The 23180-nt window shown below is 40.2% G+C and overlaps 1 protein-coding gene across 3 annotated transcripts in view; it reads right to left on the bottom strand.

Annotated features, from left to right (window-relative positions):
• Window positions 1-5097: 5097 nt before the first annotated feature.
• pcdh7a (protocadherin 7a) overlaps window positions 5098-23180 on the bottom strand; it is a 39517-nt gene continuing 21434 nt past the window's right edge. Inside the window, exons 5-7 of one of the 3 annotated variants that reach the window (XM_085912872.1) lie at window positions 10674-10875; window positions 10188-10219; window positions 8693-8876 (exon numbers count right to left, since the gene is read on the bottom strand). In XM_085912872.1, coding sequence (XP_085768998.1) covers window positions 8847-8876; window positions 10188-10219; window positions 10674-10875 — 264 coding nt within the window. In that variant the 3' untranslated portion in view covers window positions 8693-8846. Of the gene's footprint in view, window positions 10220-10673; window positions 10876-23180 lie in introns of all 3 variants that reach the window. The other 2 variants (XM_085912870.1, XM_085912871.1) reach the window with 2 other exon arrangements.

Here is a 23180-nt window from a genome sequence, read left to right on the forward strand (position 1 = left end):
TGGCACGCACAAATCACACCATAATGATCTGCCTTGTGAGTACACTCTGTATGTAGATGCACATAATATTGTGATTTACAATCAGTAAAGTCATTCCGATATCAACATTCATAAAGTAACTCACTAAATGATGGTTTACAATCACAGTATTATCATCTCCTTTTTCATAGCACAACTTGCACTAAGTGTTAAGCTCCACATGATGGTGCTGTTGCTGTTGGCCTCTGTCTCGCTGCCGGTCTCCGCATCCGCATTATCTGCACATGAGCAATTGATTCAGTGTAACTTTAGATTCTATTGCATGGGCATCCCTTTAAATGTGACTCTGTGGTTGTGCGCAATTGTATTCTGATGCTGTTTGTAAGCTTTGAGCACTATTTAATGTTCATAAAAAAAGATCATATTTTATCTGAGCAAGGCATCGTCACAATCATGCACTTCCTGCAAAATGCAAAAGGCGGTAAGCCACTGCAATAAATGAAATGATCAATATAGCATTATAGAGTCAAGCAGTCAAGAATTGATATGTCTTATAGTTTTCAGTCATGCTAGACTTTTTTTCAAAACTGTTTATCTTTACATTTTTAACGAAACATTTCTTTAGGCTGTTTTTACTTAAAGTTACGTATTTATTATTGTTGTTGTTGTTGTGGATGGTACCATGTTTAACATGTTTATGTCACTGTTTATTTTTCTTTTTGCTGTTGACTGAGTCATTCATCGATGAAAAAATAAAGACTGTTCCTAAAAATGGAGAATCCGAACCTATTTCAAGTTGACAAGTTTGCACAGCACTCACCAGCCACAGCAGGTGTGCTCTATATTAAAACTTTACTGAACTAACTTTACCACGCATTTAAGGGCTGACCACCAGTGCGCCTGACTGCACTTAACTCAAGTACTGCCAGAATTTCTGAACAGAGATTGGACTATCAAAACTCTGATGACTTTAATTGATAATGATTATAAATGAGATAGCATTGACACTATGCATCACGATGCAAGTAATATATATGCTTTAATCTATTACTGGCGGTTATCATCTTGTAATGATCCACAGCAGTGTGTTACAACACAGTGTAATCAAAGCATCTGTATTTCAAGCCATCTGTGATCCCAGAGGGCTTTTAACTATACCGCACGACACGCCTCGACACAAAACAGCTAATTTACTCTGCTTAATTGTAAGCTTTTATCTGGCAGACATTCAGTTCTTTTGAAGTCTGAAGATTGCTCATGTTTATTTTATATACCAGAGGTGAGAATAGGGTTGTAGCTGATGTCAAACCAAAATGCTCATGTTCATTTACTACCACTTGATTATTGGCTTGTTGGAGTCATTGGTTGGGATTTTTACATGGGTAATAAAAAAGAAAGTATAAAAATGTCACACTTAAGGGTATGATGTCATTGAAATTCGCCTCGAACATTGTTTATTTAGTCAAACGTCAACATTAAGTCACTGGTTCCGACATCGTCGCAATCTAAGGGCACTCAAATACTATAAAATCCATTAAGAATGAACTAAATACATTTAACTGTCTCTCTTTAAGTGAAAAAACACCCTCATTGTCGAGCTTCCTCAAGAGAAGAAACTCGCCACACAGCGTCACCTTCACACAGACGTGCATGTTGCACGGCCATCTGTTGTGGGAATGAACTAAAGTGATGTAATGTCAAGTTTGTGAGGCAAACAAAATGCAAATTACACGTATACAGCAGCAGGTCATAAAATTACATAAACTGAAAACTGTATGTGATAGTGGCGTAACTATGTGAAAATGTGCCATAACAATGTGGATATTTGTCATTCCTTGAGAGCATCGGGCAGCTGTTTAGGAGGGGAAATGGCATTTGGGCAATTTACTGAGCCAGCTGTGCTCATTGTGCTGAGAGTCCCTCCGGCCTCTGCCGTGCATAACCTAAAAATGTATCAAGCTTGGGGAAAAAAAAAAGTTGTATTTCTCTCCCTGCTATCTAACCCTGACAACAATAGGAATATTTACCTGGGATGTCCATAAAATCTTAAAATTAATTGGTTAGATTGAAACCACGTTATTGTCTTTGTTTTCATATGTGCAGAAAAACATAATTATTGTATTAAAAAAAGATAGTTTTGCGCAATGCCTTTACACATCACTATCAAGCTCTTAGCCAGTTTCTAACCTATATGTTTGCCTTAATCCAGACCCAAACCACAAACAAATATCTCGAAACCATTACCTAATCCCAATCTCATGACCCAAGCAACAAACCCAACACTAACCTAACACTACCCCCCTAAAATCTGCTACCATAGAGTATTAAATACTTCAATTGTCATCCATCATTTTACACTGCAGCTTTAGACTCCCATGTGTATACTTTACTAAAGGATTCACTAAGGTTGGATATGATAACATGTCATTTTTTTCCTATCAGGCAGGGCAGTTGTTTGATGCGCTCAGGCCAATGTGACCGTGAAAAAAAAGATGAAGGGACAGAAAATGAAAAAGCCTACAGAGGATCAAATAGCACATCAACAGCACATCAGCAAAAGCGGCTGTTTATGGCTCTGCTGCAAGGCTTTCTTCAACAGACAAACACAAAACCCTGTCTTGACAGCAATGATCCTGAACTTTGGTGTTGACAGCTTATGTTTGATGTTAACTATGATTTATGTAGGCTATGCAAAAAAAGGAGCAAGGTAAGGAAAGGTATTAATCATGTAATACATTATTTTTTAATTGGCGCATAAAATTAATTCGATGACACTTTCCTTTTGTTGAATGTTCTACTATCTATAATAAATAAATAAATAAATAAATAAATAAATAAATAAATAAATAAGCACATCCCGCAGAGTCTATCTCAAGAATTTCATTGAGGCTTCTGAGAGGGCTTATTTTACTGTTACACTCCACTTGTCCACTTATCTTTTGATTTATCTGCAAAGCCCACTGTGGATATTGTTTATGTGTGTTCAGGAGCAACAATATTGAATTATATTTGTGATAGGTCATGAGTTACATATTTTAATAAAGGCTGCTTATAATACATTTTATGAGGCAGAGTTTTACGAGGTTGAGAAGGAAAATTAGTCCTTAGGGCTGTCATGTCCGACGTTAATAGACCTGAACTGTGGCCTGTCATTATTATATTAACTCTATACTATCCATCTATCTGTCCATCCACACATCCATCTGTCCGTCCGCCCATCCCTCAATGAGTTCTGATCTGCCCTTGCTTCTCATAAGTGCAGGTGGACTAAGGCAGTTGACCTAACCACCAGGCCATTAACAATAATTCCTTCATTTAATGTACATTATTTGAATTGAATAGGTCATAAAGTTAAAGTGGTTATGTTAACGTGATTTTGAATCCATTTCAATGTGTGCACCAGTGATCAGGTTGCTTAAGAATTTTGCTAATGAAAAGAAGCAGAACAATTGTGGCATTTTAAGTAGAGGAAAATTGCATGTTGCAATTGAGATATCAAGTAATAAATAAGGTCATCAATAAATAATGTGAGTGGTGCTCTAAAAGGGGTTATTTACAGAAATATAATGACTTCTTATTAAAGGTTTTACCAATGGATAGTCAACAAAACACATTTCTCACTTTCCTTCTGAATTATAACTACTTTATGCAACTCTTTTAATCTTTCTACCACCACATTCCATAAAATGTAGAGGAACAAGAGCCTCTGTTCATAAATGACCAATGAGCACTGCATGAATTCCGCATTACTTTTCGATTTTAACAACAGAGGAATGTGTAAGGGCAGTCTTGGTCATAAAACACACACTAAGAGGCATTTTAAGCACAAAGCTTTGAAACTTGAGCCTTTTTTTTTTCTTGTGTCCTTATACATAATTGAAACCAATTATCTATATAAAAAACTGCGGCATTGCCTGTCTGTTAAAATGGTATATATAAAATAGTAAATAGTAGCAAATCTTTTAATGACCACACGATGTCAGTGTTGCATATTCAACCAAAGCATAATGCTTGCAGGACCTGATGACATTAGAAGTCCTTCACGCTTGTCTTCGATTAGAGCAATTAAAGCCTGCAAGTATGCAAATCTTTCGCCCAAAATATGCTCCAGTTATTTTTTTTCCAGTTGAATATTCACTTCAACGATGCATTTGTTGATCCCATGTAAAAGAAAAACAAATGCATAAACAATGTAAAAAAATATTATAGTGTCCTCGTCCCTGTCGTGGGTTGAGCGATTTGTTCTTGTTCTTAGATTAGTCACATTTTCGACCTTGGAATGACAATGGCACAATCATCTATTTTCAGTGAATGACATTGTACCCATAATAACCTTCACCATGTCGAAATAGCTGCAGTAAACCCATGCAAAATAAATAAATAAATAAAGACATTAAAATGAATTCCATTTGGCCATAAATGAAATGAATTACGTTTGTTAATTAGTGGCTGTAGCGAGACCAGTAACTGACGCACAACTCCACTCTGTGAGGAAATAGTAACTGTATCAAATATCTGCTTTTTCAAGATAATCATCTTAATTCTGCATAGTTTTGTTATTATGTGATACATCTCACTTGAATTTCCCCTCTGGAGATGAATAAAAGTTTTCTTATCAGAATATTGTGTTTCACTGTGACCATTAAACACAACATTAAGGACAACCTTATCATCCCCGGGAATTATGAGAAGCAGACATGCCATTTCTGTAAATCTAGTATTCATAGCCATTAATTAAAGTGTTTAAATGTTAATGTGCATCTGTATGGCCTGCAGACGTTTTGTGTGTGTGTGTGTGTGTGTGTGTGTGTGTGTGAGGGGTGCCTTAAATTTAATGAATTAATGAAGAATTTTAAAATTTAAAGCCAACTGCTGACAAAACATTTTTAAATCCATATTTCTAAGAAATTCATTTACATTAAACTGTTTTGTATTATTCCTGATAGAGTGCTTCTTACATGTGAGAACAATACAGTAAAAAGATTCAATGCACCAGAAGTCAGCTCAGCTAAAATGTTCTAGAAAAAGAACAAATCAAATGTGGGAGCTCAAAAACTTGTTAATCTCATTTAAGTGTGCAAACCAGAGTCATCAAAGAGCAGACAAATGAGTGTTCGACGTTTTTAATGTCAAATTCAAACTTTTACAGGATTCGTCTTCATACCAAACCGTGTGCCGACAGGTCCTTTGCATCCTTGTCATAGCAAATGCAATTAGTTCTTATGCTGATAAGAGGAAGGGAACAGCAAAAAACAGTGAGCCGCGTAAGAAAAGAAAACCAAGAAGAGAAAAATTATAATAAGAATTAAAAAAAATCCCCCCTCCCATTATTATTATTTTTTTTTGTTCACTGTAAGTGCAGATTCGAAGAGTTTAAGCATGCCATTGTCCTTTATGGTCTCCAGTTGTGTGTTCTACAGTGTTGCTTCATCTGTACATGGCTATAAGTGAAACAGCGCAAGAGGGATGACAAATGTCCACTGTCGCATCTGATAAAATGTCCTCCCCTCTTGTTTTTGCAGTAGTGAAACATGTTTAAACGTGCAGTATATTATAAAAAAAAAACAAAAAAAAACATACACACCCACATGGATTCATTTACAGTAAGTTCCCTTGAAAGGTGCAATAATGAAACTGCCTTAAAACAGCAGTTTGAAGAGCAGGGTAGGGGCGAAAAAAAAAATCTGTTCAAATCCTGATTAGACAGGAGCATTTCCGACAATCCCATCCGAACGTCCATGTCGGTGGATTGATCCTCAGTCCATCAGGGGCAAAGCTCAGTAGATTTGGAGATAAAGACAGCTCCAGGATGGATAGTCAAGCTCAGGGGTGTCCGTCACATATTTCTTGAGGCGAGGTTATATACATGTATACAAAGTGTCATTATGCACCTAAAACGTGCCCTTTTCCATTTCTGATCTTATTTCCCCAACTTAAAGTTCCTTATCAAGACTCCCATCGGAATCATAGCAAAACCGTGGCAGCAACCTTTGAAACGTCAGCGTTTTCAGAACAGAAACGCTTCCTGTCAATTTCCGCTTACATTCACACGTTGAGACGTTCATAATAAGATATGTGTAGATCAAGGGAGGAGAAGAGCCAGAAAAGGAACTCATTAAGAGCAGAGGGACGTGCTAACCCTATTATCCCTATCCACACTCTGATGATGGGAATTAAGATGCGCTGGCCTCGATCCACAGCCGATCCTCCGCGGGAAGGATGAGGGAGTTCATGCACGCTTGGTTCGGGTTGGCACCATTTGGTAATCATAATAATAATAAAAAAGAGTTCTGAAATCCAGGTTGTTTTGTGCACCCTCCATTTTATGATGTCACCTCTCTTTCTGCCAACATTATCTCCATTTCCCTGTAAGCACACACGTATAATACAGCTGTATCCAAATAGGCATGTTATCCCAAAAAAGGCTCGTGGTTTTCTATCTTTCTCCTTTTTTTCTTTTTTTTTTTTAATAAAAAAAAAAAAGCAAAGAAGTAGTTAGCATTATCTTTCATGCAGAGTCAGCTTTTATTTTCAGTCCTTTTCCTATGAGTCCTACTTAAATTATGCTGAATATGTCTTATCTGCGCGTTGTCTAATGTTACATACAGTAGATGGAATTCCTTTTAATGGAGCAAGATGTGATTTGAATACATTGCATGTTTAAATATTGGCTGGAGGGGGATCAGGCAAAGTGTTGCACTTAAACAGCGCATAATGACTGCACAGCCTCCGAATGATCGTGTGCTTGCTTCTGCATGAAAACCGAATGCCCATTTGTCTTTATGTTACAATGTCACTGCATATAAATTCCAGTTTGTGTAAATGCTTTTGCATGGGTTGTATTATCTTCACGTGGCCGCAAGCTCACGTGGGTCGCGGGTCGTGAAGGTGAGCATAGAATTCTGCTTTGCACACATACTTTATATACATACAGGCTGGATGCGAAGGCAACACGCCGTGATATTATTGATGCTTTGTGTTCTGAGTGGTTACATTATTTAAAAAAAATCACATTGTTGCAGTTTGTTAATACAAATGAAGGCGAACCTGCATTAAGGATCATTAATAATATTTCGGATGTAACTGTACACAGTGTCAGAAGTTAAAGTACAGTTATAATCCATTTTAAGGTACAAAGTATGTTTCCAAGCTGTGAGCTACTCTAAGGTATTTGTATCTTTATCTATTTTGTGTCTAACTGGTATAAATCAATGCAGTATTAGGGCCACACTGAAAAACAAACTTGAGAAGGATAAAGTCAAAATATTACGTAACACAGGTTGTACTGTTATAGGGAAATGCTCATTTCTATTAGCATAAAGTGATAACGTTATAAAAAAGTTATTTTATGACAATGTACAGTTCGATGTGATTGTGTGGAAAAGTATTCCTAGCTAACCTCACTGAAAATATTTATGTAGTTGAGCTAGGTATTGTTATTTTTGGGCTTTTTCTGGAATTAGTACGAGAGACAGCAGATATTGAACTTGGACTGTTGCCTTTACTGTTCTCGTGGGAATTCACTATTTATAGTAAAATAACAAATTCACTTTTTCGATGTAAGATGACGAGTTTAATCTATGAACTTTACAACTTATTTTCGCGATATTATGACTTCGTTCTCGTGCTGCTGAATTATTATTGTACTTCTCTCTCTCTTAACTTTCAAATCAATTTTTGCAACTTCTGACTTTCTCTCCGGAGACGTTTTATTGTAACATGCGCACTTTATGAGTGAAACATCACACATATCTTGTGATATTACGCTTTTATCTTACTCTTACTAACTTATTTTCTTCACATTGACCTTTTATTTTGCATTCCAGTGTGGCGCTAATAAATGCGGAAATAGAAATAAAATGCCCCAGTTAAGTTTTTTTTTTTCCCTACTTATTTATTCTGACTGGACGTGACTGAATGTTTGACGATAGAGTCTTAAAAGTTTTATTTTGTACTGAAGCCTTTATGGCACTGTGATTTACTCAGTCTCTGTCTTTCTCGCTCTCTATTCTTCCCACAGTTGCCTCAGTGGCAGAAGGTCAGGCATGCATCAGGTTCAGGTAAAAAAAGAAAAGATCTAGTCGTCCTCCCCCACATGGACGTAATAGAATCATCGCCTGGAGGCAGCTTCCACACCTGATTTTTTTTTTCTTGTTTTCTTTCTTTTTGATAGGGAAATACTCCAGGCAGGAGCTCTCAAAACATTTGATCCATCACTCGCTGAAGTTTAAGTGCCTATAAATATTAGAATCCTGAAGTTTCAAACGCATGTACAACTTTCGGGAAACCAATCAACATTTTCACATCCGAACAAGTTCTTGGTATCGGGCCGCATGGAGTGATTGCTGCCGTGGGAGGAGGTCACAGGTAGACTTCACGGCGTGACAACGTGAGGCAGGACGTGGTCTTGTAGTCCCCTCCAGTCCGGGTCAGCGGTATGACCTCTGCTGGGTTCTGGCCTCCTTCTCCTCCTTCTTCATCTGGATGGCGCCTCCCGAAGCCAGCGCTGCTGAAGGTGTCGTAGGACGCCGAGGTCATCTTTCGGTTGAGAAGGTTCCGATTGTGGTCGCCCATGTTCTTGTTGGCTCTTCCCAGGGTGCCTAGAGGATCGCCGTTGACTAGTGGTAACCTTTGACCTTCTCCCGGCATGACCACACCCGGTTCTGAACTCCCGGCACTGCCCGCGCTCTCGCTGTCGCTCTCGTGGTCATTTCTGCGCAGATTGTTGTTGTCGTCACCGGGGGCAAAGGTGGAGAGCCGCGGGGGGTCGCTGCCGTGGCGTTGGCGCTGGCGAGGAGACTGGCGGACGGGCATCCAGCACGTGTCAGAGTGGCCGAACTCATCACATTCCCGCGTACACTTTCCGGTTAGAGCCACATCTGGCAGCTGCCTAGCATCTAAAAGCATAAGAAAAAGCTATTTAAAAAAACAAAAACCCAAAAAACGGTAATGGTATCTTGACTCACAAGTGTTTCTCAGGTCATGAGTTTTTTTATTTTTTTATTTTATTTTTGTTGCCAGCTAAAATTTAATTCCTGCTTTTTATTGATTATTGGACTATCTACACTAAAATATATGTGTGTGACTTTCAGTGCAAATACATATAAGGAAAGCTGTTTTTTAATCTTTTATTTTGTTTGAATGTTTCTATTTCACTGTTCGGTGCTGTTTGCTAGTTTGTAGGTGTGGCTGGACCAAATCAAGGGTCAAATTGATATCATCTACAATTAAATTGTGTTATCAGCTTGATCATGAAACCAATGAAACTTGAAAGTCAAGGTACATCTGTATTCACATATACACTTAGGAATACATAAAGCGGAGGAAAACAGAAAAAAGAACAAAGTGAAACTGCTTAGCTCAAGATCAGAGCTTGAGAGGTGAAAGGTCGGCTGGAGACCCAAACCATTACTGAGACAGAAGAGTGTGATTAAAAAAGTCAGGATGACATCATGACAAATTAAAATGTAATGCCATGCAAGGAATATATTAGGTTGCGTATCAACCCATTAATATCCTGTGATGTCAAGAGGTTAGCGACGCCCCATCACACCCGGTTAGCATTTTCTATGTAAAGCATGTTTGGACCTATACTGGCTTTATGTTCAATTACTGTAAATCGGAATTAAAAACAATGATGAATGAGCTAACTTTCTTTGTCCTTATTGTGTTAAAGCCATGTCTATTTAAAGTTGTAAAATAGCTGCAAAATTAGACAATTATGAAGACATTTTCATTATTTCTATTGAGCTTTCTTTTCTCAACAACAATAATGATAATGATAATAATACTTAATTCATAATAATAATAGGCTCTATCTTATCCATGATGTTTTCTTAATCAAACACCCTGTTGCCACTTTCTAGTGTTATTTTCATGTAAAACTCAACAAATAAGAATTCTCTTCACGCTGAAGTTTCTTTTTTGCAAAGTTCTCTAAATTTAATATCGTGAGCTGCTACTTTGGATGAGAAGAAAACGTTTTTTTTTTAAATAAAATCTTTTTATGAGTGTTCTCCTCCTCTCTGGCTTCTCGGTAAAACCTAAACAGACATAGTGTCTCCTTGCTAAATCCCCCTTTTCATCTGACTTTGGCGAAACGTTATTGCACCCTCCCTGCCAGAATTCTCCTGTCTTTGTGAAAGCAACATTAAACCGCATGCAGAGTCCCAAAAGAATCTCAGGTCACGGTGTCCTTCATGCATTACCAAAGTTCTTCCAGCTCTGTCATGTCCATATGCTGTGCAGGGGAAAGATGAAAATAAAAAGTTTTGTCTTTCTGTGACCTTGGTGGGGACTTAATTTGAAAAAGATCTCAAAGTTACTGTCAAAACAAAATTTTACCTCCTGCCAGATATCAAAACTTGAATTTTGTGGGAAAAAAAAAGGAACACAGGAGCATATGTAGTGCATGTTACAATATGAACGGGGGAGATGTGTTTAAAGTCAGTCAAGGGTAAATAAAAGGTGTTCAAATGAAAACTTAAAAGTCTTTCATGACGTGTGCAAAACCTCGAGGAAGAATAATTCTGCTTCTTCAGTTCAAAAGCAAGATTTGTGTGAGATGATATACTTTTAATAGCACAACTATTGACACAGTTGGGCATCTTGCTTGGTCCAAAAAATGCTAGGATGACCTGCTTTCATCCTATTAGACAAACTTTGCATGTGTGTAAATGTGTGTGCCCACTAACCATTCTCCACATGCTCCTCCTCCCCCACACTACCCTCGGGTGTGGTGCGCTCATAACCCTCCTCGGGCAGCGGCAGGGCTCCTAAACGTGGCCCGGATGAACTCTTGCTACTGGGGGTCTCTGAGTCCTCCAGGCCACTGTCATAGCAACTGGCGTCCTGGGCCTGGTTTACCACTGAGAAGGTCACCCGGCGAAGGGTCCCCTGTGGGCCAAGCGCAAACACAAAACACAAACAATATGGGATTAATCATCAGGGAGACTCCTAATCTGAAATTCTCAATCTGGGGGATTAGGTATAGGCAGTGGTCTGCAAAGACATATTGAGATCATCTGGTGGTGTTTATGTGCACGACTGATACGATGAAGGATAATGTCATCGACCAATCACGATGGCTTTTCCAACTTTTTGAGTAATCCTGTTTAGATTAAAACTGTCTGCCAATAGCTGATGTTGACAAATCTTTTGGCCTGCCCTAAAGCGTTTATTCATTATTTGGAATTTGACATTGCCGCAGCACCAACAGAACTCTGAAACTCACAATATGACATTTAAAAAGAATACAAATGATCACTTCGACAAGGTTCCTAGAAAATCACAATGTCCCATCACTGTTGAGCTCATTTTAGAACAGGCCCCGTTATGGTATATTGTTTTGGGTTTTTTTTTCCACTGGTGTGTTTCATCGTTATGTCTTCGACCTCTGAAATTTCACCTGAAATTGAACTTCAACACGTGTGTGAGTAGCTTTAAGCACGTTTTACCATATCAACCGTTTCTTAGTTAAGTATGAATCATTTACATAAACGTGCCAAAGGCCTTCTTTTGCACTTAGACTGAACTTGAAACACCGTATGACGAGCAGTTTTATTTAAATAGGTTTTAATATCATAAAAAAATATTTTGGTTGGTTTGTCACCACATTGGAATGCAATCAGAATGTGTCCAACAGTGGGCTGTACAGGACCACCGGTGACAAGGGGATGGGGGGGTGACGATGAATCAGTCCACATCATTCCCTCAAAGCCGCCATCACACATGCTGTGATTTCCAGCACACAAATCACCTCCGTGTAGCGAATGGAGTCGAGGAAGCGTACATCACAGAGTGTTAAATGACTCCTCGTGGCCCTGAGGGATCACTCGGCACCCAGAAGCCAATTTCTAGAACACACAGCTCATAGCTCATCCCAAACTCATTTACCTGAACACCTCAACATTACAACCCTTTGTATTTCCATCAGCTTTGAAACGCGCCGTGTACGGGGGAGGAAGAAAAGGGAAAGGGTAAAAAAAAAAAAAAAAAAAAAAATTCGGATTAGGGCGGGAAAAACCGCAACTCGTTACAATGTCGCCTTGGGATAATCTGGAGAAAAACGTGACGGACGGCTGAGATGAAAAGCCCTTTTTCTTTTCTTCCAGACAGAGAATTTTTGAACATTTCACCTCATAGATACCACAGCATAAAAGACAGCAAAATTAATTAAGAAGACGGTCCCAAGCTCGGTTTGAGATGAAAGCTGTTTTCATATCGTCGTGGCTTCATCTGGGAAACACGAAGAAAAATGTGTTTGGAATTAACTCTTAATCAAATATTAATCATAGTTAGCTCTCTTATATTTTGAAAAAATCTATGCTAACTTTGCTTATTTGTTTGCAACAGAAGGAAGAAACAAATTTGTTACTGCAAAGCTAAAATTGATACTATTTAGCCTTATTTGAGTCAACAAGTTGGTTTTTCTGACGTTGGTGCTATTGACATCACTATTAATTGATCCGTAGCTGCTGTCAAACTGTTTTCCTCTCTTGGATAAACTCAAGACCCCGATGCCCTTTTACTATGTGCACAAGTCAGATATTCGATGTCTTCTCTGAAAAACATCCAAGTTTAGACTCGAGAGTGTGTAACTATGGCAACTGAGCACAGGTTAATTTCCTCTGTCGTATTACCTCCTCTACCTCCGCCTTACAACAAACGCATTTGATTAAAAAAACAAGTTGGCTATGGTTGCAGGTGGAATGAAAGAACATGATAATGTAGAAAAAAGATTGCAGATTCATTCATTCATTACTTTTTTCTTGGCCGGTTGAGTGCCTCACCGACATTTTCTGTTCTGGAACTGCCACTTGGGAATTAAGATTGTTTCGATGCCTTCATACTGGTTAACTTATTTTTACACTTTCACGAATGTTGAGATGTTATGCAGAACACTTCCTCCACTGTAATGATTATGTATGATTATTTCCTTTGGAAAATTGGAATAAATCAGAGATCCTACAAGCTCCTGGAACAAATTACCTTTGAAACAGTCAGTAATAAATTTGATAAATTTTGTTTGTAATTCATCACGCTCAGCATTAAGAATGATGAATGGGACTAGAATTCAACAGTTTGCTATCATTAAAAAGAATACAGACAAGGACGTAAAGGTAAAAGTAGTTTTACTCCAGAGTTTAGATTTACAACTTGAAAAAGGTGTTTTTTATTTTCTTTTTTTTAATTAATGATCTCTAGATGCCTGAAGTGTGTGTGCGTTCCTATGTGCGCGTGTGTCTGTCTGTTCCGCTACAGATTTCATCAGTTCAGCCATAATTCAACGTAATTCAATTTCCCTCTGGTTCCCTCGCTGGTCTGAGGTGCCCTTTTTCATTCTTTCACCCTGCTAATTTTATTTCCCCCTCCACTCTGGTGCCCCTAAGAAACTCCTCCCCCAGCCATCCTTCTGAATCCAGTCAAGTCTGCTTCTCGCAACAGTAACTCTCCCTCTTTGCTTTGGACCGCCTTCTTCCGACCGAGCCTTCCTTCTTCTACTTCTTCTCCACACTAGTCAGCTTTATGATGTGCCGATCAATAATTTGTCCTTGACCTCGTTATGAGTCCCTCTCCTCTTCCCTACGGCAGGGTTTATTGACCCATAACTCCTTCACTCTCCCTGCCTTGCTCGCTCTCATCCTTGAAAAGAAAAAATCTACATGGATCTTCAGCAAAAAAATTGACTCGTTAAATTCAATTAGTGTCCAAGCTGAATGTCTTATGACCTTCGCGGTTTTGCTTTTAATCAAGTCCGAGCGGCTACATTTTTTTTTTTTTACATTACACTTTAATCTCGAAATCAATAATTTGATGTTGAAGTGATGTTTTCAAAAGTATTTCTTTGACTTTGCTCATTAAAATGTTTTTACTATAAAGGTGATGTTTCCATTGTGCTTTGTCAGAATTGTAGCACACGTCCTTCAAAGTTTTTGGTGGATTAAATGAAGTAGCTTTTTTTTTTTTGGGTAGTGTAAGAGTTTAGGGAACATATCCTCTAAATTAAACATCTCTTTTTGGTTTTTGCCTTGAGCCTAAACCCAGGTTAAACATAAAAATATTGCTTAAGATTCATTTTCTCAAGATATAACATTAGTTCATTAAAGTACTATACGCCTTTCAAGCTAGTGTCAAATATCGTACTATTTTCATTCCTACTTCTCTGTAGATGACATTTGTTTACTGACCTTACTCAATCTCACATTGCTGCTCTCAAAATGGAAATTGTCTCGTTACGCCTGATGCTTTTTCATTTTGTCTTGAGGTTTTATTTTCTATTTCATATTGCACGATTCAGCTATTGTAAGTCACTGTCACTGCGAACCACAGAGTCTTCTGCCAACACATGGCTAAACAAACAATTTTTGTGGTTGGGTCATGAATCTTGTTGAGGTAAGTCTGATGACTCGATGTAATGTTCTAACATGAGGTGTGGTATAACTCTGCCGAGGTGCGGGCTGAACCGAGTTTTGGACCTGGGCAAGGCGGTGCGGCCTGGCACATTTTAAATTGGGCGCTTAGCAAAGAAATGCAAGCAGTCCATCTCACAGGCAGATGAAATGAATTTGACAGATATGATTACAGATCTATGAAATGGCCACTTAAAAACCAACGTCCGACTTGATCGATCATGGCTGTGTAGGACACCAGCAAGATCAGCATGCTGCTGTTGTTCATACTAAGCAGCTGGTGAAACCATCAAGACTAACTAGCACAAAACAAAACTAGCATATGCTGGATATGGGGGCAAGCAGTCACGCCCTTTGTACACCTGAACGCCCACCATGAATGGTGTGGAAGAAGAAAAAAAAAAAATCCAGATATGTCATTTTTTACGCTCGAGTGCAGCTTCGAGCATCGAGCCCCTATGAACCTGTGCAACTTTTGGCTGATCCAAATTAGAATTGCTAGGCCCCAGGGTGCTATTGTAGCTGCTCTTCAGCGTAACTAGTGTCTCCATTACGCATAAGACCACACACATGCACACACACACTGATGAATGGTGAGAAAGGTGCAGCCTTGCCACGAATTCATGCCTGATGGAATATTAATTGAGTTTGACAGAGGACATTAAAAACCCCTTGCCGTTCATCTTACACAGGCCATTAGTGTTCAATAGTGACATGGGAGCTCCACTCTACTGTGCTGTGCAGTGCTGTGTGTTGGCCAGTGAGTATAATATGCACATATAATGCAGCTGCACTATGCAAACATATGCAATAGGAATTAGTTTTTAGCCTTTCTGTGTCAAACAGAAGCATGGTGACCCTGAACGCAACTGGCGGATAGGAATAATAAAAAAACAACAACCTTAAAATAGCTTTCATTTTTAATGCCATTTACGCTACTTGTATGTGTGTGTGTGTTTCTGCATATGCTTACCAGCCAGACGTTCACACCTTTGTGTAAGCGCACTTTAAAGGCGTGCATGAGTCTTTCAACGCCCGCAAGATGTGTTATGTCAGGTTGTGAGGATGCTCCAGCTACCTTTTTAATGTGAGGATTTGCATGTCTATGTGCATGCACAGGTTGCCTCAGTCATCAAGGTAATTAGTGTGTAAACCTCCTCACCAGTCGGTTCAAAGAGAATTAACGAGCTTGAGTTAATTAACAGTCTCCCTCTTTTCTTGTTACATGTGTCTGCATATTCAACACGTGTTTGAATATATACAACATCTGCGTGCGGTGTGAATCGTGCACTGCAGTTGGATGCGGAGTTTGTGTCCTGTTTCATGCTGGTTTGCATAATGAATCAACAGGACGAGCTTGAGACACAGCAAAACAACAAACACGCTTGTCTGGATGAGACGCTGCTTGCCTGGGATCTTTGCACATTCTGCATAAATTTGACAGGGAGTTGTCCATCGAGATCAATCAGACCTCAGTCTTCAATTCTGAAATGCTTGGGGGTGGGGGGGTGGGGGGCTATGTTACACTCATCCATCAATCCGTCCTATCTTCTCATTCTTACGCTGGATATATTTGATTCTCCTATACTACATTCTTGGTGCAACATTGGCGCATGTAACAAAGTCATAACGTGATCACAATGTATAAAATATAAGTAGACCAGAGTCATAGGGTGGGGGGGCTTTGACCTGCCCAAAAGACTGAAAGGATAACTTTTAGGAATCTAGACATTCAATATCTTAAGAATAGATGACAACATTTTTCTCACACAAATCTTACCTTGCCTTTGGCCGCTATCACAAGGGATACCTCTTTTATCAACTCACGAGTGCATTTGTTACGGAGTTATTTTTCTGCCGGTGCTTTTGTAGTTTCGCGCAGAAGCAGCCAGGGGCCGGCCGTCAATCAAGCAGACACCTGACATCCTCTTTGCAATCTCGCCTGTCACGTAGTTGATATTTTCCTAACAGAGATTGAGGGGTGAAACTTTGCATCCCAATTACACTGCTCGCTGTCCTTAAGAATTGAGTTCAATTTGTGGACATGTCTTTGCTTGTTCAATGTGATTATTTCCATGGCAAAAAGTGGATCAGAGCCATCCACATGGGATCTTGTAAGACTCAATTAAAGGCCAGATTTAACAAATACTTTGAAGGGGCTTAGCAGTCCCTAAAGGGAGAGAAGACCCATTCATTGTGTGGCTTGTTACAGCCATATTAGCAAAAAATGAAAATTGGGTTAATTGAATAAATACTCTCTACTGAAATGTTTTTTTACTATAAAGGCGGGGGCTGCCAACAAATAGAAATTCACTTTTAGAAAAAAAAGATCTGAATTACCATTTTGTGAAATTTCTGTCTTACTAAATTAAATAATGAAAGATAGCTGATATATTTATGAATGAAATACAATGACATCCACTCTTCTACAGGTGCACGGTGTAATAGAAACCGCCGCTGGAACGCCCAGCAAGGCATAGCCCATCTGCCAAATTCCCAAAGATGAGCTCAGGTTTGTGCCTATGTACGAAAAATAGGGCCCAATGTCTCTCCGGTTCCAAACTGGATTTACTTCCGTTAGCTAGACAACGAATCCACTCTTACCACCCCTGATTTGTATTCGCTGCAGTGTCTTAAAAATAAATTACACTCAACTGTATTCATTGCCGCTGCTTTGATTAATGGATTTAAACTGCTAGAATTCTAATGAAAACTAGAGAAATTGGGTGTTCTCAAATATTCAACTAGTTAACATACTTCTGGCACTCCTTAACATTTCACCATGAATATTTCATTAGATGCACTACTTCTTATTTGATCTTTTTCTCCCTCACATGTGCCTTAAGTGTGAAATTAAGTGGTGAGATATACTAAAGATGAATATCTTTGATGCTTTGTTTTATCTCAACAAAAACTAGTTCATAAATCTTAACACTCTGCTTTGTTATCTTCACTTTACTCTTCTGTTTTATCACTTTGCCAAAGGGACCTGCGAATAGAGCAAACTCACCTTTGACCTCTGAGTGACTGAGTGCACTTGGGCTTTGTTGTGAGTTTTAAGATGCATACATGAATCTTTTGAAGTCACTAGCAGCTTTTGTTTAAGTTATGCAGCAAACACCTTAAAAAGGAGACGGAGTGAACTACGCTGACAGGAAGCGTTTCGCAATAAGTCACACCAACGAGACAGATGTGTTAACAATTCATTTGAAGGTGATATATTTACACTGCTAATTTAAATATAGACGTGCATGTGAGTGACATGGACTGCGTTTTCCCTTGAGGTTTGGCTGCAAAGAACAGATGTGTTGTTTACTGCATGTAAGCGTGAGGTCAAGCGGACAGGTAGAGAAATGGGTCAGGAGAGGAAGAAAGAAAAACGCCCGATCAATGAGGGAAAACGGCACAAAGCGTTAACACTAAATTGTACACTTTGTACACATGCACATTGAGACTTAGCCCGGCATCAACTATACCACACTACTTCACAAGTGCCACATTTGCAGAAGATTTTTTTTTGTTCATTTTTTTTCCACATTTACATTTTTTATAGATCATCTGCTTGCGTTTTAATTATTTAATCAAGGATGATGTATGAGGTTATGTGCCTATACTTTTGAGTTTGTAGCTTCAGTTTTCATGTTTATGTTTTATATTGTTTTTAAATTTTTGTAATGAACACTCATGTATCTTAGGTCATGAAACAAAATTCCTAATGGGGGGCTACCTTCTTAAAAAAAAAAAAAAAAAGGCCATAAAACCTCGATGATGCAATATGACCATTTTTGTTTTTAAAAATGAATGAAGACAAATGCTGTTGCGATGTTTGACAAGTGGAACAATGTTGTTCAAACTCCTCTTGGCCCCATGCCCCTCCCCTGCAGGACGTTTTCATGCAATCATGCTTACAAACAATAATTAAATTCCCCAGTGGAGCTAGAAACAAGGAAAGAAACCATTTTCGCGACTGTGTTGCTTGGTGGGGTGGCCATAATGTATCTTTTTGGTTCGACTCGTGTCATATTTGCAGAATGCAGAAGATGACTTGGAGCAAGTTGAAACAGCTGGTGGGAGGAAGGACGATGCTAAACAAACAGCAACTGTCCGCTCCCACATGTTGATGAGCCAAGGCGCGTTGTTGCCACAACACACACTCGACCACCGTGCGAATAGTGGAAAGACATGCACATTATTTGCAGCCGTGCACACACACACACGTTTATTTGTAGTTTGTTGCAGTGGGACCACCTCTGCAGCTCGTGCGATCGTCACTTTTTCATACTATGGCACTCTTTCGCCTAACGTCTACCTATCCACACTTCTCTCTGCGCCTCCACACACAAACATGCACTCTCTCTCTCTCTCTCTCTCTCTCTCTCTCTCTCTCTCTCTGCAGACCTCCTCCTTCACTCTTCTCTTCTCTCTGTGTCTGCCTCCCTCCATTGCTCCCGCTAGGAGCAGGTGATGTAGAAGGGTGCTCAGCAGTATCTGACTATCAGGCCTGACTCTGTGAGAGGAATGATAATCACCATGCTGCACTGCAGAGAGAGGAAGAAGAGGGAGAGAGCTAAGGAGAAGCAGAGAGGCTTGGAAGAGAGGGGCATGAAGTGCAGAGAAAGGGGAGGGGGGGTGCGGTACAAATACAGAAAGACTCAATAAAGAGAGAAAGAAATGTGTTAGCTACTTACTATACCTACTCTGTGGCACATGGGCCCTTGTTAAGACACACACACACACACACACACACACACACACACACACACACACACACACACACACACACACACACACACACACACACACACACACACACACACACACACACACTGGTGGCTTGTAGTACAGCGGCCCTGCGGTATGAGGGAGAGCCTTAGCCTTGTGTCTGAGTGCCAGAGAACATTAACTGCAGCGGCGAGGTCATCTGATCGCCCTGATGCAGTCTCTGCCTCTCTCTGTTTCGCTCTCTCTCTACTGCAGCAGTGCGGGCCCCTCATTCGGGCACCAGCCGTACTACCCATTCCCTGATAAACACCATTGCAGTACAGTGCAGAAACTCAAAGAGCGTCGATCACTTTTTCTTCCTGGGGGCAATTAAAGCTTAACCGCAGCTAGTGCCCGTTTAACTCACGATAATGGTCCGAGCTAGTTACTGTACAAGTGTGTGTGTGTGTGTGTGTGTGTGTGTGTGTGAGGGGGAGGGGGTGATCACTTCTGGCCTACCACATTGCTATCCACTACAGCTTTGTTACCAACAAGCTGTCCATTTTGGCATTGGCCTAACTTGCCGAATCCCAGCCTCCATCTGGGCTTGTGCATGCAGACCCCCGACCCCCCCCTCGCCACCACCACAAACACACGCACACTCTAACGCTCACATCCACGCATGCGCACACACAAAAAAAACTGCAAAAATCACTGACTCTGTTCGCTGGCTTTTGAAATGTTTATCCTTTTGTGCAGCCAGGGCCATGTATAGGGGCTTGAAAACAAAACAGCAACAAAAGCGCATAGAGTCTGATGTGAGGCCAGGCTTACCGGACAAATGCCCATGACTCAGATTAGCTCTTTTTGTTGCAGTATTTTTTTGTGTACAGCTCACTCGTGATGCTCATGGCTTTCCACGGCTCATCCCCATAACAGTCATTTTCTTATAAATATCCATGACAACGAGCATTGTGGGGAAAAAGACGGCAACAGGATGGTGGCGCACAAGGGACCTTGTGTGCATGCGAGTGGCGCCCATACATATGTATGACTGCCCTCGAGTTGTGTGCACCATTAGACCCTAATTGTGTACACGTTAGGAGCACTGCTAATGTCCATTAAAGCTTGACCAGAGGAGGGTGGACAATGGCATCACTGTGGGGAGCCAGTGAATGGGAGAGTAAAAGTGAGGATGAGGATGTAGTCACTCATATACACACAAGCACACAATCATACGCACACATGCACGACAACACACACGTGCACCCTGTTGAGAGTAATTAGGAGTGCTGCTGTGAACAATAGACAGTCAATAGAGATCAGATATCTGACTGGAACCTTTCTCCTCCACCTATATATACGCTTCCTATTTGCTTGCATTTTACCAGCTCTTATTTTCCATATACTGTCATTTTTATCTTCAACAAGCCACACTTGTCTTTTTCACATTGCACCCTGGGTCGTTTATCATATCTGGCCACGTCTTTGCTTTACATCTTTTGCCGGCCTCTCTCTCTCTGACATCAAGTCGTCGCGTTCCCATGCTCGACGGGGTGAACCGAGAGAAGGGTGACGTGACGGCGCGTTACAACAAACTGAAATCCATCCCGCTGGTTTAGAATCAGCGTCACTCAAGCTACAAGGTTAAACAGAGCTTGGCCTAATGTGCTGTCAGATAGGAGAAAAAGTAGCGTCGGCCTTGGCACTGCAAAGACCAAACACTAATTTGCAAAAAAGCAAACATATGGAACCTCCATATTCAAACATCTTAAATGTCATACAATCAACCTTTGGTCCAGCAGATTTGTCAATGCCATATCGGTTAAACCTACAAATAGCTAAATATTGTATGGTAGCTATGAATCTCCCAAATGTTTTGGCAAAGTGTACGGTCGAAATTTTTGAGATATTGAGACACAACACTGCTCATCACCAACCATGGTTTTGGGCTTTAGTACAGCACCATAAAGCAATATGCATTTAATTTCAAACTCCGGTGGGTTGAAAATGGGCCACAAGCGGCCCAAGGATTGGAGTTTGAACACCACTGACTTAAGTGAAGCCCCCTCTTGTCCTTTTGTGACGGACAGAGTGGCACACAAATGCCCTTGGGGGCGCATCGGCCAACGTCTTGACAATAGTCTCAGTGTGTGTGAGTGACACTGAGTGGCTTGGGAGACACAGAGAGGGCGTTATACCGGCGAGACAAAACACACGCACACACACACACACACACACACACACACACACACACACACACACACACACACACACACACACACACACACACACACACACACACACACACACACACACACACACACATAAACATGAGTGCGCATGGTTAAGGACAGTGCACTCTTTCTCTCTCACTGCACAATTTACTATTTGCTCTTCCCCCTGACGCAGAGCGACTCAATCATTCTCACACTTGGACTCCTTTGACGCAGAGGAAGAATAGAACACAAGTGCACCCTCACTCTTTCTTTCCATATGTGTGTGCGTGTCGTCTGCATAATTAATAGGGCTTTCAATTTCTTTGAGCTATGAAATATGCTTTTGGTATGCAAACAGACTTCTTGCGTGCGCGTGTGCGCGCATTGATGTGGGTTGACGTGTACGGCGCTTAGCGTGCGTGTGCCATTCGATACACCAGAGACAGATAGCGCACAGCCGGGCCATCGAACGGAGGAAGGAGAAGGAAAAGAGGCCAGTTAATGAGAAGGCTTGGGAGGATTCAGCCCATTCCCATCAATAACCTTACATCACACTTTGTTGCTTTGGCTCCAGTTTTGCAATTGACTTTGAAAATTACAGCCGGGCATTAAGAAATTACGTCTGTTGTCGTATCCGAAGCCGAGGAGTTGGACTGATTAATGAGTGAGATAGTTATGCCGGGCTGAAAGTAATGTTTGTTGCGTAGCGAATCTGCAGGTGAAAACCAAAAACGAATGACCACATTTTTTTTTCTCACTCTTACTTGTGTAATAATTCACAATGTCTGTTTTGCTCAGCAGTATGAATGAATATTGTATTATCTCGAAATGATAAGGAATAATGATTGACGGTTGTAATTTCGCCAAAGATGAAAGAACGAAGGGATTTGCTCAAGTCAGTGTGTGGGAGTCTTGTGTGTGGAGTGACTTGGCGTGATAGTGGAATGTGCATTCTGTTCCTGCTTGTTGTCAGGAAGTGACTGAAATGGATCAGTGATTGTTTCATTCTTAACCCTATAAGGGCATGCAATTATTTTACTTCAATTAAAATGGCAAAGTTCGAGTGCAGCACTTTGCCAAATTTTTACTATTTTCTGCATGTTACGATAATCATTTCAGTAAGATGAATAAAAATAAATAAAATATTGATATCAGAATGTTATCGGCGGTTGGATGGAGACCAAAAGGTAATATGTTCTTCCTTGACATATTCCTCAACCTTACTAAAGGTTTTAAGAAAATCAATCGTAAGGTTTTAGGATAATTATGCTAATAAACACAAGATTAAATGAAAGAGCGAAGACCTGCACCAAGGCCTCATTTGGATCAGCACCAAACTGGACACTTTTACACATATTCACATCCATTCACATAAAAAATGTGACACTTTTATTTTTCATCAAAACGGTCTCATTAATGTTGAAAGAAGCTTTCTAATCGGTTTAAGTGTTCGGCGAGGACTCGATAAGTAGCATGACTTTGTTAAGGTACGATTGCCGATGGCGATTCTTGAGCTATGCACATTCTGCCTCCTCCGTTGTCTCCAGTTGTTTGCTCTCCATTCTGCATTATCAGATAATTCTGGGGAATCTTTTTATACACCGTCCAAAGCAGATATGGATGTCATGTCAAATGGAAGATAGTTTTAGAACTGCCTGGGGAAAGGTAGCTTCTGTTTACGCTCCGAAGTTTATTTGAACGTACTAACCTTGCTACTTATAATGCGGCTACTGCAGAACTGAGAAAACATTTAGTCTGATGCAGCAACTGCAGGCAACAATATGTCAAATTATTTACTGGTTATTTGTAATTTATACAGTGTGTGGAACAGCACTGAGTTGGTTGCCTGCTGCGTCTGCCTCACTAACAC

The sequence above is a fragment of the Syngnathus leptorhynchus genome, chromosome 5 (genome assembly GCF_054491065.1).
Source record: "Syngnathus leptorhynchus isolate UIUO chromosome 5, UIUO_Slep, whole genome shotgun sequence".
NCBI lineage: Eukaryota > Metazoa > Chordata > Actinopteri > Syngnathiformes > Syngnathidae > Syngnathus > Syngnathus leptorhynchus.